Source organism: Vicia villosa, unplaced genomic scaffold, assembly GCF_029867415.1.
Source record: "Vicia villosa cultivar HV-30 ecotype Madison, WI unplaced genomic scaffold, Vvil1.0 ctg.000458F_1_1, whole genome shotgun sequence".
Taxonomy (NCBI): Eukaryota; Viridiplantae; Streptophyta; class Magnoliopsida; order Fabales; family Fabaceae; genus Vicia; species Vicia villosa.
In genome coordinates, this window is record NW_026705219.1 from 742,029 (window position 1) to 758,277 (window position 16,249).

The following is a 16,249-nucleotide window of genomic DNA, read 5'->3' on the forward strand; positions in this document are numbered from 1 at the left end:
GAAAAAAACCTTTTAAAGAAAACTGAGTTCGGGGGGTAATTATGCAAAGGGAAGGTGTAAGGCACCCTTTGCATCCATGGTTTTCCATGGGCTCTTAATTGCTTTGCTCTTTTTGTTTCAGAAATGTAGAAGAAAAAGAATAGGGACTTTAGCTCGTAAATGAGCGTAGCCCTTTTGAAGGTTTATGAGAAAGAATATGAAAAATAATTTTAGCCAGAGCAAGGCAGTTAAGAGCAATTACCTTAAACTTATATGATAGGTCTCTTTTAGCCTTTCAGGAGGAAAGGGTCTATCCTTGCCATAAGAGGGCAGGAAGCCTTTCATTTGGAGGTTGAAGGGTCGTCGAAGCATCCTTTGCCATAAGACTGTCCCATGCCATAGAGGGGCAGGTAGTCTAAGGTAAGGATCAGAATAAGCCTTATTCGTAGGCAGCCAGAAGATACCTCAGCCTTTTTCCGTAGGCAACTTCCGAGGGTCGAGGTCATATTTGTGTATCGAAGGCAGCATCATTTAGGGTCGCATGACCTTTATTTATCGAGGCAGCATGGCTGAGGTATCCTCGTATTCGAGGGACATGGCTTATTCTGCAAAAAACACAAAGGCAACAGGCAACAAGGCAACAGAGAGGTTTACCCAAAAGTGTGTGTGTGCACCAACCATGTGGTTCAATTCAGTTATTTATCTTGTAATTAGTGACTCTAATCCAGTTTAAATTTGCACTCCCTAAATTACTAACCACGCAGTATATAAAGCAATAAAAGGGAGGGGAAAGTGAAACCAGCGGATCCCCAACAGGGTTTGCCACAAGTAATAATAAAAGACATAAAATAAAATAGGGTTTAGGGTTACCAACGACGTAGTTTTGGCATTTGACAAACCCTGAAAAGGAAAAAGAAGAGACAGAAAACAGAGAGTGAGTGCATTATCGGTTCGAAGGCGAACTTTATTAACCATAAAAGTAAAAAGAATAATGAAATTAATAAAACAATAATAAAAGGCACTTAGCTTCGAATTTGATCTGATATGGTTGGCGGAAAGCCTCGGGGGTAACCCTGAAAAAGGCAAAGGCAGAAATAGTGAAGGGAAGACAAACCCCTGATTTTAAAAGAAAATAAAATAGGCTTTAAAGATAAGATACTTAGCTCTGGGTTTTTGATCAGGCGCGATGTCGGAGTGAACCATGTCGATAACCCTGAAAAGGCAAGGCACAAAAGAAAAGAAAATATTTTCAGTGTATTATCAATCCTGGTTAATATTCAAATAGAGTATAATGATAAACTGATTTAACTAATTATTGGTCTTGCGACCTAATTAATTAGATCAGGATGCGAAGATTAAATCAGGTGGGAAAATAATTTTTTTTTTGGAATTTTAGAGTTAAAACAAAATAAATATGAATTTTTGAAATAAATAAAATAAATAAGTATAATTTAAATAAGAAAATAAAATAAATATGTAATTAAAATAAATACATAATTAAATATTAAACATATAAATATATAATTAAGAAAATAAAATTATTATAAATAGCATAAATATAATAAAAAAGATATGTATGAAATTAATAAGTAAATAAATAAAGAAATATTAATTATAAAAGAAAACATTTTGAAAATAAAAATATAATAGTTTTATTTATTTTTAAAGAAAGAAAAAAAAGTAATTAAAACAATATATATATATATATATATATATATATATATATATATATGTATAAATTAAATAAAAATAAGGATTTATGCAATTAAAAAGAAAAAAAAATTAGAAACTTAGCGTTTGGATCCAGTGTGGCACGCGTGTGCAGTCCATGGTGCGCCTCCAGCATTGCTTGCGTTGGATCTGAGCATTGATGAGATGAATGGCTTGGATGGAGAGGGCGCACGGTAAGACGTGTTTCATGTCGTATCAGATCCACCTGGAAGCCAACTCCAAAGCGCGCGCGAAGCAATTCAAACTGACCAATCAGGTGACGACACCTCGTCGTCTTCTTCCTCCAGCTTCCACTTTTTACAGCGTTTATTTGCAGAAGCGCTATCGTATATCTTATTCATTCCTGCAAAATAACGAATAGGGGCAAACGGCCATAGAAATTTGGCGCAATAGCATGAATGAGTTCGTCTCGACCATGCGAACCTGATAGTACCTGTCTTAAGGTCTAATTTTTTGTGGTTCATAAAAACCCCAAATTGAGGAACATGAACCCTAACATGGTATACTCTTCATATCACCGCCGAAACGTAATTAAAGCTCCAGAATTGATAAACACATCATGAAAAACAAGAATATACAATTACAATTGATTAAAGATGCGTGTATGTATGGATACGAGGTAATTTAGAATTTGACAAACTGAGGGTTATTGACAGCGATTCTGTGAGCTTTGATTCTGGAGGAGGATCGAGACACGCTCAGAGATGCCTTAGGAACGAGTCTTGATCAATAACAACTCTTGAAGTGGCTTCAATCTCAGAATTGGATCTTGGATTTTCTTGACCTTTTTTGAACTCGGATTTGATGTTCTTGGCTGCAAAATTTCGTCCCTAGGGTTTAATATTTGTTATGTTTATATAGCTGAATCCATTAGGTCAACAAACTTGAGGAAAATCCACTTAAATCTTTGATTGAATGTGGAGAAAATTTGATTTGAAATATGCCATGAAATCTTTCTAATTTTGCTTTAATTGAATCAATCTCTTCCCAATTTTAATATGCACGAAATTATATTGGTTTTGGGATATTATTGACAATTGAATTGATCCAAATTGATTCTAGAAACCAAATCTTTGATTTTCTATTGAATTATTTATTTTTAACCATTTTTTAAATGAATAAAAATTAATAATAAATCAAATAGATCATACAATTTCGTGGCTATTGGTTTATGGGCTCCCAATGTCATGAGGAACAAGTTTGGATCTTAAAAATATAGGCCCATTAGTAAGAAATTTAAAATTCCTTCACACTTTTCCCTCCAAAATAGTCCAACTTTGACAAGGCTTATCTCTCTCAATTTTTGAGGTATGGAAGTGTTTTAGGTTTTTTTAGAAACCTCAGAGAGTCCTCTAACCAATGTCTTTAATCTCATATCAAAATTCTTTTCCATTCTCATTTTATGTCCTTTTGAAAAAAGTGTCTTTTTGTTGACTTTTGAAAAGGACCTATAATGTTTTGGTCCATATCTCTCAAATGGAGCATTTTTAGACTTGGCATGTGAGAGACAAAATTGTAGAGAATCAAATTTCCTTCAAGATGAGCTTTAGATGGAAAATTTCTGATGTTCCATTTGAGAGTTATGGCTGGTCAAAGTTCAATTGACTTTTCTTATACAAAAACCCTAATTTAGCAACTTTTGATTTGTTGATTTTTGATCTTTCCTTGATGAACCATGATCAATTCTTGATCAAATGGTGAATGATACTTCAATATGAGGCTCTTGACAAAAAATCAAGAGTTTTGACTTGCTTTGACCACAGTTGACTTTTTAGGTTAACTAGTCGACTGTTGACTTTCTGAACTTTTTGAATGACTATAGTTTTGAGATAGGCCTTGATACTTGTCATGGAGGTAATGTAGGATATATTGAGCCATCTGAGATGTCTTGGAGCCATTGATTCACTGATTTTCCTTTGACTGAGCCAAATCCTAGTTTTAGAGCCTTGTTATAGGATATTGTGTCTATGGAGCTTTGAACCTTGATTTGCATTTGTGTAAGAGAAATAGTATGGGCAAATTTTGGGGTATGACAGTATGATTATGTGTATGCAATGATCTCAAGGAGTTAAAGGCTTTTTAACACATTTAAAAAAAGGAAAATAGAAGCAAAACAGATTAACTATTTTAAATAGAAACCAATGTATTATATGTTTTTGGAGTTACATCAAAGAGATACTGAAAATAATAAATAAAATACAATAAAAAATAATCAATCTTCAAGTCGGCGCTTTCTCTTCAATACTCTGATTTCCTCTTTATGGGCTTTGACCATCTCATTCTTTTCTTGAACAAGTCTATCAATCTCTCGTTCCCATGATTTTATTTTATCCGGCGAGATGAAATCTTCAATCTTCCACTTGCGGGAGAAATAGTCAAGCATACTATCTCGTTCTTTAGCATTAGCCAATAATACTGCTTTTCTGCCTCAACCTCTTGTAGACGCTTTTCAAGATCAGCCTTTTCTTGTCTTAAATGAGCAACTGTGGTAGCAAGGTCTTCGTTCGGAGCGGGTACATAAGGCTCCAATTCTACGTGAACCTCTGGAGGAGTGATCCTTGGAACAACAGGTGTGTCGGATGGATATGGTATTCCAAACTCAACGACTCGATCATATATCCATCTAAAGTAGAGGTCTGAAGGAGTATAGGTCCTTGTTCCCAAATCTCTTGCACCTACCTTTTTTACTTTGTACCAAGCTTTAATGAAGCGATTCTTCTTTTCGGTTGTACCTGAACCATAGTCGAAACTTTCCAAGCTAAGATATATGGAGCGAGGCTTATCTTTCAAAGCAAAACCAAACTGATGTCGAGCAAGTACAGGATTATAAGTAATTCCTCCTTGGGTGCCAAGAAGAGGCACATTAGGGAACTCTCCACAACGATCAAATAACTGAACTCCTTCGAACTCTTTTGGATACCAAATGATGTCATCGTACGAAAGTCTCATTATCCTCTGAATCCAAGTCAAACCTTCTTCATTCTTTATTGCTGATCGGGGTAAGTGAGAAATAAACCACTTATGCAAAAGGGGAATGCATCCTAGAACATAACCTCGTCTCTTTGTCACTCTGGCATTAATGGAATGCAATAAATCACCAAGTAGAGTAGGAACAGGATTCTTGCTAAGGAAAATTTTGATAGCAGCCTTATCAACAACTTTGTCGCAATGGTGAAACAGAACTTGTCCATATATCAGCAGAGTTAGAACACTTTCCAAGACATCAATACTTAGAGATTCAGCAAAGATCTTGGCTTTCTCGTACAAGAAATCCACGGGTATTCCAGAATAGTCTCTTTTATTGATCCAAACCTCGTTAATTTCTGATCTTGGTAGGTGTAGAGCAGCAGCAATGTCTTCCAACTTAGGACCTCCTTCCTCACCGGTGTAAGGAATTTGATCAGGTATGGGTATATCCATTATATGAGAGAATTCTTCCAATGTAGGTACTAGTTGAAAATCTCTATAAGTAAAACAATGGAGGAGAGGATCACAAAACTGCATCATGGAATTGAGAAGCGCTTCATCCACTTTGGTTCGTATTAAGCTTATCAGTTTGTTGAGAGGCTCGGTGAGAACGAGAGAACCAGTAATATCATCACACAAGAGTCTTAGTGCAGTAGGTACTTTCTTGAAGTTGAGAAAGAAAGGCTTTCGGGTTAGAATTCCCATATTCAAATAACCTACAAAACAAATTATGGTTAAAAGACCTTTTTCTCCTTGAGATGGGTTAGCCATGTCATGAATGCATGTATGCATGATGCATCACAGAAAAACAAATCCACACAAATCACACAATTTTTGACTTAAGGCTTGCATGGAGTCTGATCAGGTGTCCTTCCCAAGGGTAGTTCTATGGATAAGGAGATTTCAGCAACATGTTCTATAAGTTATCCAGAATTGTCAGCCCTTCTAAAGCACCCTCGGACATGATGCATTTGCACCATGCAATGATACTTTGAGAGAGAACCTATCTGAACTGTAGCATCGGGTAGCGACTAGTTCTTAACATTTGTCAAGAGTAGTCCCCCTACTACATTCCTAAAGGCCAGGATGGGTTAAGGGTAACTAAAGGTCCTTGAGCTCCGGCGCACCCACAAGCACATCCATAGACCTCCCTCATTTGAGAAAGGTGTGCATATGCTATGGAGTCCTAACTCAAGTGTGAACTTCATATTGACTCATCTCCCACATATGTGAAAGAGGTCGCCATGACTATGCCACTCCTAATCTTAAGTGTTCTTGAATCTGGGAATAGGATTCGTCCTTCATTTAATTCCCAAAACGCCCCTGAAAAATAAAACAAACAAAGCAAACAATAGAAAACAATTAAGGTGAATCCTAAACCTTTAAGGTAACCCCTCTTTTATTCGAAAAATCCGCTGCAGAGTCGCTAGTTCTGTAATACGGTGAACTGACTTTTACCCGAAATGTCGTAGTAAGCAAGAGTCGCCACCGACTTTTATTTTATCCAAATTAAATCAGAAAGGCTAAAAGAACAGGAAAAACCTTTTAAATAAAACAGGGTTCGGGGGGTAATTATGCAAAGGGAAGGTGTAAGGCACTTAATTGCTTCTTAATTGCTTTGCTCTTAATTGCTTTGCTCTTAATTGCTTTGCTCTTTTTCGTTCAGAAATGTAGAAGAAGTGAATACGGACTTTAGCTCGTAAATGAGCGTAGCCATATCAAAGTTTTTTAAGAAAAATGATGAAAAAGAGTTTAATCCAGAGCAAGGCAATTAGGAGCAATTACCTTAATAATGTAGAAAAGTTCTTTTAGCCTTTTAGGGTGAAAGGGTCTATCCATGCCATAAGAGGGCAGGAAGCCTTTCATTTGGAGGTTGAAGGGTCGTCGAGTTATCGTTCGCCATAAAACTGTCCCATGCCATAGAGAGGCAAGTAGTCTAAGGGAAGGATCAGAATAGCCTTTCGTAGGCAACCAGAGGATACCTCAGCCTTTCGTAGGAAACTTCCGAGGGACGAGATCATGTTTAGTGTATCGAAGGCATCATCATTAGGGACTCATGATCTTAATTGAGGCAACATGGCTGAGGTATCCTCGTATTCGAGGGACATGGCTATTCTGCAAAAAAACACAAGGCAACAAGGCAACAAGCAACGGGTAACAAGAGGGGTTACCAAAAAGTGTGTGTGGGTGCAGCAATCACGTGATTAATTCAGATATTTATCTTATCAAAATTAAATGACTCTAAGTTCAATTTCAAGGTTATCACTCCGTAGGGTTACTAACCACGCAATAGTATAAACAATATAATTAAAGCAATATGGGGAAGGGGGAAAAGAAACCAGCGGAGGGAAAGGGAGAATGGAACCAGCGGGTTTGACATAAGTAATAATTAAAAAGAGGTTTAGTTTAGGGTTACCGACTATTGAGCTTTGACGGTTGGCAAACCCTGGAAAATCGGCAAAAGGAAAAAATATGAAAGGGTGAGTGCATTATCGATTCATTGACAATTTAGGGTTAACCCTAATTAAATAAATAATAAAAAACAAAAAGGAAATGAAATAAATATGAAAAGGACTTAGCTTTTTTGATTTGATCTGATATGGTTTGTAGTTGAGGGTAGCCTCGAGGTTAACCCTGAAAAGGCAAAGAGGCAAGACACGTGAGTGTAAAATAGTCCATTTGACTTTCGAGGTTTTTTACCCTAATGACAATCTTATAAGGCAAATGAATATTTAAATGATAAAAATAAAATAAAAAAAGGATAAAGTCGGGACTTAGCTTCGTAGAAGGCGAGGCGCGTAATCGGAAGGCATGTGAAAAATCAACCCTGAAAGAGACACGGAAAAAGTAATATTTTTAGTGTAGGGTTAATTCTTGTAAACCCTGATTCGGGCGTAAATTGAATAAAGCAACACAAATCGGTTTAATCAATTATTGGTTTTGCAACCTAATTAATTAAATCGGAGAAAGGAAAATAAATTAATCGAACAAAAAGCATTTTTTTTTAATTTTTATGAATTAAAATAAAATATATATGATATATTAAAGATATTAAAACAAATAAACCAATTTTAAATAGTTAAAATAAATTAATAAAATAAATTAAAAATAAATAAAATAATTATTATTATTATCATAAAAAGTATTTTTAGAAAAATAGTTTTATTAGGAAAAGAAAAAAAGAAAAAAACGAAATAAAACAAGTATATACATAAATATAATAAAAAAACAAAGAAATAAAGACTATGCAATTAAAAATAAAAAAAATTGGAAAACTTAGCTGTTTTGATCCCGGGTGGTGCACTTGAGAGCCTACGGTGGACCTGCAGCTTGAGGAGCGCTGGATCAAGGGTTAATGAGATCAAGTGGCTGAGAGAGTGAGGGACCATGGCTTCTGCGTGCGTCATGATACACCAAATCAAATCAGCCTCCAAAACCCCAGCGCGCGCTTTTCGTTTTGAACCGGCCAATGATGTCTTGCCACGACATCATCTTCAACCTCCATATGTCGCCTTAGCCTATACCTACAGACGCCTTCCTTGCCATAGCCCCTGCAAATAAAGAATCGCAGCAAAACAACATAGAAATTTTTCGCGAGGCCATGGACGAGATCGTCCAGACCTCACGAACACAACCATGGCCTCAATTGAACCAGATTTTACGTGTAGTGAAAACCCCTAATTGGAACTAATGAACCTAACAATGGCGTATTGTTCATAATCGCATATAAAGATCAATAAATCTCCAGAGTCAATCACAATATGGTACTAAACACAAATATGCAAGGAATTTTTATTGATAATGCATGAAAGAACCAAATCGAGTGAATTTAAAGTGGTGCAAACCAGAGCTCGAAGGAAGCGATTCTGAGTGTGTTGATCAAGAAAGAGGATCTGGTTAGCTTCAGGGAACCTCCAGGGACGTGTTGGAATCAACAAGGACTCTTGAATTGGCCTCTACACTTGATTCCGATTTTGAGTTTTCTTGTATTTTCAAGGCTTGGATTTGATGGTTCTTGAGGCAGAAATCTTGTAACCCTTGCCCTCTGAATTGATTATGTACTTATAGGGGAAGCTTTAGGTCAAAAGAAATTGATCAAATCTTTATTGAATCAAAGATTGAATATGATGGAAATTTGATTTTGTATGCTTTCAAAAATTGGCTCAATTTCAATCTTTTGGGAACCAATCTCTCTTGTACGAAATTATATTGAAAATATGGTTTAATTGATGATTGGAATTGGTTAGAAATAGAATCAAATCAAATTTCTTGCAATTATATGATTTATTTTGATTTTTAATTACTTTTAATAGGAATAAAAATTCATAATAAATCACATAGTTCAAGTAAATTTGTGGCAATTGATTTTTAGGCTTTAGATAACTTGTGGATCAAGATTGAATCAAAATAACTTGGGCCCATTTGCAACAATATTTCAATTCTTTCACATTTTTCCCTCCAAAATAATTCAACTTTGCCAAGGCTATCTCTCTCAATTTTTGAGGTATGGAAGTGTTCCAGGACTTTTTAGAAACTTTAGAGAGTCCTATAACCAGTGTCTTTGGCCTTATATCAAAATAATTTTCCATGCTCCTTATGTGTCCTTTTGAAAAAAGTGACTTTTTGTTGACTTTTGAAAATGACCTATAATGTTTTGGTCCATATCTCTCAAATGAAGCATTTTTAGACTTGGCATTGAAGGATAGAAAAACACTTAGAAAGGGGGGGTTTGAATAAGTGTAGTCTAAAAACTTGAACGATAAAAACAAACTACACAGTTATTTTTATCCTGGTTCGTTGTTAACTAAACTACTCTAGTCCACCCCCACGGAGTGATTTACCTCACCTGAGGATTTAATCCACTAATCTCAACAGATTACAATGGTTTTCCACTTAGCCCACGACTAAGTCTTCTAGAGTATCCTGATCACAACCTGATCACTCTAGGAACAAATGCTTAGACACAAGCTAAGACTTTCTTAGAGTATCCTGACCACCACGTGATCACTCTAATTACAACTGCTTAGACACAAGCTAAGACTTCCTAGAGTATCCTGATCAACACTTGATCACTCTAGTTACTTACAAATTAATGTAATCAAATAAGAGTATTACAATTGCTTCTGAAAAGCTATAATCACAACAGTGATATTTCTCTTAAAGTTTAAGCTTAATCTCACTAATATATTAAAACAGCAATGTAGTGAGCTTTGATGAAGATGAAGTTTTTGAGCTTTGAGTTGAACAGCGTTTCAGCAAGTTTTTCAGAATAAGTTCGTTCAGAATTGGTGTAACCTTGCTTCTCATCAGAACTTCATACTTATAGGCACTTGAGAAGATGACCGTTGGGAGCATTTAATGCTTTGCGTATTCCGTACAGCATTGCATTTAATGTTTCATGCTTTTCTCAACTACCTCGAGCCTTGTTCACGCTGTGTCTACTGACGTTGCCTTTAATAGCTTCTAACGTTCCTTTTGTCAGTCGGCGTAGCCTGCCACCTGTACTTGCTTCTGATATGATGTTTGTGCAAACAACGTTTGAATATCATCAGAGTCAAACAACTTGGTGCATAGCATCTTCTTGTCTTCTGACCTTGAAGTGCTTCTGAGCGTGATACCATGAGAACTTCAGTGCTTCTGCTTCTGAACTCAAGTTCTTCTGATGCTTCCATAGACCCATGTTCTGATTCTGCCTTGACCATCTTCTGATGTCTTGCCAGACCATGTTCTGATGTTGCATGCTGAACCTTCTGAGTCAAAGCTTCTGAGCACTGATTTGTGCATACTCTTTATATATTTCCTGAAAGGGAAATTGCAATGTATTAGAGTACCACAGTATCTCACACAAAATTCATATCCTTGTTATCATCAAAACTAAGAATATTGATCAGAACAAATCTTGTTCTAAAAATCTCCCCCTTTTTGATGATGACAAAAACATATATAAATGATATGAATTTGCGATCAGAAAGAGTAGATGGCAAAAGACAATTACACAGCTATAGCATAAGCATGTGAATATGTCTCCCCCTGAGATTAACAATCTCCCCCTGAGATGAATAATCTCCCCCTGAGATTAATACAAGAAGAATTTTATAAATAAAAGACTTCCCTGAGTGTTTCAGTAGAGACGTTCACATATGCTTGATCTTCATAACATTCATGACTTCTGATTCCTGCTTCCATAGGACAGCTTCAGAATGTTGAATTTCTTTAGATCCTCAGAACATTCACAGCTTCTGATTCCTGCTTCCATCGGACAGCTTCAGAACTTGAATTTCTTTGATCCTTCAGAACATTCACAGCTTCTGACTTCTGCTTCCATTGGACAGCTTCAGAACTTGAATTTCTTTGATCTTCAGAACATTCACAGCTTCTGACTTCTGCTTCCATTAGGACAGCTTCAGAGCTTGAATTTCTTCTTACATCACTTCATGCTAGATTGTATCAGAACATTGTTGAATGTACCAGAGCATCATCAGAGCATCTCTACATCCTGAAATGTTACAGAACAAAACTAAACGACAAAAGTCAGCATGAATGAGTCAGAACATAGAGTATGTTTCAGAACACATAATATGTATCAGAGCCATATGATATGTATCAGAACAAATAGATGTAATGTTTCAGAGCATATTCTATCATCAGAATATCTGAACATTCTTCCTTCTTGCTTCTTGCTTCTGATTCTGAAGCTTCATAGCACTCAGCTTGCTTCAAGAATCCAAGAGCTTGATTCTTTATAGAATTGCTTTTCCTCATCTTGTTGCTTCTTATGTTGAGCTTTAAAGAGATCTTCAGTTCCTGCAACAACACAACTTAAAGCATAGAACTTTGCAAGTTCTGTTAGTAACGTGGGGCCTTTTTACCCGGTAACTAATAATATTAATCAGATCATTTATCATATATTTTCTCCCCCTTTTTGTCATAACATCAAAAAGAATATAAAAGATTCAGATGTAGAAAACGACAAAAGAAAGAAACGGAATTAAACTTTTCATTGATTAAACAAACAGAATTACAAAAGATGTATGCAGACTAAGCAGATGCAACAAAGAAAGAAAACTACAAAGACTCAAAGACTAAGACCCTAGCTTAGACAAAATCTGTGCCAGTATGTCATGAACCCCGTCAGTGCTTGCAGTTTGCCTTGCCATGAAGGAGCGAAACTCAGCATTGGCTGCTTCTTGAGCACCATAACTTCTGCCAACAGGGACAGCAATCTCAGCAGGACGATCTTCTGGAAGCTCTTCAGCTTCTGTACCTTCCATCTCAACATCTGAGTCTGACTCAGGAGCAGCCTCAGCATATTCTGGGTCAGGCAACTCAGAAGCTCCAACTTCCAACGCCTGAAGAATAGCTGCTAGGTTTGTTGGAGGAGTAGGACCAGCAACTTCAGCAGGATAAACCACTTCTGGAAAGACCATGTGAGGTGCGCTTTCAGAAGGGTTCATTCTGAACCAGTTAAACAGCCACTGAAAATCTCCAGTCAGCACTGGATACCATGGTCTCCATACCACGATGTCTCTGCAGGGATTTTCTTCTTCCATCTCATCTGCAGGTATCCTCTCTTCAAGAACTCTTCTGTTCCTGATGAGCTGGTGATAGCTGCTTTCACCAACTTCCAGAAGAAGACCACGAGCACCATGTGCTTCAGTCATGATCCTTCTCTGGACATCCGTAGCCCTAACCAGAAAATCCTGGCGAAAAGCTTCCCAGAGGTTGCAGGTAGCATACTCATCCAGATGGTTAAGGTGTGCAGCACCCAGAATCTCCAACCAGCTATTTACATCTGAGTGTAAAAGCTCTAGATATGAATGAGTGGTAGGTGCTGGAGGGTTAACAGTCAATCTGGAGTCAGGGAACACATAGCTGTAGGGGTTAGGTGTTCTGGTGAGAAAAGGGTTGAGAGAGATGAGGAGATATATGTGGGATGGGTTGAAGGAGAAAGGATATCAGATGGTGAAGATGGTGGTTCCAGAGATATGAATGATGAGGAAGAGGTGGTGGATGTTTGTGAAGAGGAAGGTGATTGAGGGATACCATCAAGGTGTTTAAACACACGTCTAGAATAGTTTCCAGACATCATAGCTTCAAAGGGATTCACTTTGAGAGGATCGTAGGTGATCCTTACTCTTTTCGGTTTGTTTTCTGGTTCATCAGTTGCCTTTCTCTTTTGTTTACGATCGGTTTCTTTGTTTGATGAGCTTGATGAAGGATTCATGATGAAGTTGCAGATAGTGAAAACCGCTAGGGTTAATGATATGAATGCAAAGAGAGAGAGAGAGAGCGAAAAAGAAACTGAATGCAAGAGAGAGAAATATAAGAGGGAAAAGAAACGTTTGAAGAATATAAAAGAAAAAGAAATAAAAAGAAATGATGGATAGCATTTAATGTTACGTGACGTGAGGAGAGATAATAATGACAAAAGAAGTGATTAGCACAGTTACCTAAGTAGGCGTCCCCTCAACTGCACGCACGCTTGTCCAGAAATAGTGAACACGTGTTTACCATCTGGATAGCCAGTTACAGCTGTTTTACTTTTAAAGAGATTATGAATCAACTTAGACAATGAAACGTTAGTAATAACCGAATCACTACTTCTAATTGATTACAATCAGAACTTCTTATAAAAGACTAATCCAATCTCATTTTAGAAGATACTCATACATAAGATCTTCTCATCTTCTCATTCTGGGCATAAATCCATACTGATATTCTTCAAAATGAACTTAAACCTATCTTCAGCAAGGGGTTTTGTAAAGATATCAGCCCATTGATGGTCTGTATCCACAAAATTTAAAGATATAATACCCTTCTGAACATAGTCCCTTATGAAATGATGTTTAATCTCAATATGTTTAGCTTTTGAATGTAAGATAGGATTCTTTGATAAACATATAGCAGAAGTATTATCACAGAAGATAGGAATGTTACTCTCATATATCTGATAATCTTCTAGCTGACTTCTCATCCAGAGCATTTGTGTGCTACAACCAGCAGCAGCAGCAGCAACATATTCTGCTTCTGTTGTCGAGAGGGCAATTGTAGCTTGCTTCTTGCTGTACCATGAGATCAGATGACTTCCAAGAAATTGACAACTTCCATAAGTGCTCTTCCTTTCAATTCTATCTCCAGCATAGTCAGCATCACAGAATCCTACTAAGTTGTATTCTTTGGATCTTCTATAAACTAAACCAACATTAGTAGTACCTTTCAGATACCTCAGAATTCTCTTAACCGCAGTTAAATGAGATTCTCTCGGATATGATTGGAATCTAGCACACAAACAAACACTGAAGAGAATGACAGGACTAGAAGCAGTTAGGTATAGAAGAGATCCAATCATACCTCTGTACAACTTCTGATCTACCTTCTTACTTACCTCATCCTTACCTAAGACACATGTTGGATGCAAAAGAGTTTTGGCTTCTTTGCTTTCAGAAAGATTAAACTTCTTCAAAAGTTCTTTCACATACTTCGTTTGATGAACATAGGTTCCATCAGAAGTTTGGTTGATTTGAATCCCAAGGAAATACTTGAGTTCTCCCATCATGCTCATTTCAAATTCAGCCTGCATAGACTCAGCAAACTCCTTTCCAAGTGAAGCATTAGATGTTCCAAAGATGATCTCATCAACATATATTTGACAAATTAAAATATCCTTTTTAAAGGTTTTACAAAAGAGAGTAGTGTCCACTTTTCCTCTAGTGAAACCATTTTCCAGAAGGAAAGAACTTAAACGTTCATACCAAGCTCTAGGAGCTTGCTTCAATCCGTATAATGATTTCTTTAACTTAAAAACATGATTTGGAGACTTGGAGTCTTCAAAACCAGGAGGTTGATGGACATAAACTTCTTCATCTATATAACCATTTAAGAAGGCACTCTTGACATCCATCTGATAAAGAGTGATGTTGTGTTGAGTGGCAAAAGAAATTAATAGACGAATAGATTCTAACCTGGCCACTGGTGCAAAGGTTTCTGTGTAGTCAATCCCTTCTTGCTGACTATACCCCTGAGCAACCAGTCTGGCTTTGTTTCTTACCACTTCTCCCTTCTCACTTAGCTTGTTTCTGAACACCCACTTAGTGCCGATGATGTTGAATCCTTTTGGTCTAGGAACCAAGTCCCATACATCATTCCTTGTAAACTGATTGAGTTCTTCTTGCATGGCAATTATCCAGTCTGGATCTTCTAGAGCTTGATCAACAGAAGTTGGCTCTATCAAAGAAACAAGACCTAATTGACATTCTGCATTGTTCTTAAGGAATGCCCTTGTTCTGATGGGATCATCTTTCTTCCCAAGGATCACATCTTCTGAATGAGCTGAAGCAAGTCTAGGTGATCTTCTGACTGTTGGTTCTTCAGAAATCCTGAGATTCTCTAAAGATGCAGTAACTTGATCTTCTGATCCATTGCTTCTTAGACTTCCAGCTTCTGCAGCATTGCTTCTTGCTTCTACAGCTTCTGATATATCAATATCTATATCTGCAAAATTCTCAAGCTGCTTTGGTTTTTCAAGACCAAGCTTATCATCAAACCTGATATTGATTGATTCTTCTACAATCAATGTTTCAGTATTGTATACTCTGTAGCCTTTAGACTGTTCAGAATATCCAAGAAGGAAACACTTTTGTGCCTTAGAATCAAACTTACCAAGATGATCTTTAGTATTCAAAATAAAACACACACATCCAAACGGATGAAAATATGAAATGTTGGGCTTTCTGTTCTTCCACAATTCATAAGGAGTCTTATTTAGAATAGGTCTTATAGAGATTCTATTCTGAATATAACATGCAGTGTTTATTGCTTCTGCCCAGAAGTGCTTAGCCATATTGGTTTCACTGATCATGGTTCTGGCCATTTCTTGTAGAGTCCTATTCTTTCGCTCTACAACTCCATTTTGCTGTGGAGTTCTAGGGCAAGAGAAATCATGGGCAATACCATTTTCTTTGAAGAACTCCTCAAAGAATTTGTTCTCAAATTCGCCACCATGATCACTTCTGACCTTTATGATCTTGCATTCCTTCTCAGATTGGATCTGAGTGCAGAATTCCAAGAACACTGAATGAGACTCATCCTTGTGTTTCAAGAACTTTACCCATGTCCAGCGGCTATAATCATCTACGATGACTAATCAATATTTCTTCCCTCTGACAGATGCTGTTTTGACTGGGCCAAACAGATCAATGTGCAAGAGTTCTAACGGCCTTGAGGAAGAAACAACATTCTTAGACTTGAATGCATGTCTGGAGAACTTGCCCTTCTGACATGCTTCACAAAGAGCATCTGATTTGTATTTCAGATTAGGGAGTCCTCTGACCAGATTTAGTTTGTTAATTTGAGAAATCTTTCTCAAACTAGCATGTCCTAATCTTCTGTGCCAGACCCATTGCTCTTCAGAAACAGACATAAGGCAAGTCACCTTCTGCTTCTCAAGATCTGAAAGATCAATCTTATAAATGTTGTTTTTTCTCTTGCATGTAAATAAGATTGAGCCATCCTTCTGACTTACAGCCTTGCAATACTTTTGATTGAAGATCATATCATAACCATTGTCACTTAA

At 37.0% G+C, this 16,249-nt stretch overlaps 1 protein-coding gene across 1 annotated transcript; it reads right to left on the reverse strand.

Annotated features, from left to right (window-relative positions):
• Positions 1-1,949: 1,949 nt before the first annotated feature.
• LOC131628502 (uncharacterized) lies at positions 1,950-5,382 on the reverse strand. Its single transcript, XM_058899339.1, has 4 exons — positions 4,825-5,382; positions 4,127-4,665; positions 2,144-2,217; positions 1,950-2,053 (listed from the first exon to the last, which is right to left on the reverse strand). Exons 1-4 carry the CDS (start codon positions 5,380-5,382, stop codon positions 1,950-1,952), a joined length of 1,275 nt encoding a protein of 424 aa, XP_058755322.1.
• Positions 5,383-16,249: the final 10,867 nt, after the last annotated feature.

What these genes read in the sequence shown, in the direction of transcription:
- LOC131628502 (XM_058899339.1), bottom strand. Translation starts at nt 5,382, where the DNA reads ATGGGAATTCTAACCCGAAAGCCTTTCTTTCTCAACTTCAAGAAAGTA. An exon ending in GAGGTTGAGGCAGAAAAGCA is followed by an intron (nt 2,218 to 4,126) that starts GTATTATTGGCT and finishes GGTGATATGAAG; the next exon opens with AGTATACCATGTTAGGGTTC. An exon ending in AAAATTAGACCTTAAGACAG is followed by an intron (nt 2,054 to 2,143) that starts GTACTATCAGGT and finishes GTTATTTTGCAG; the next exon opens with GAATGAATAAGATATACGAT.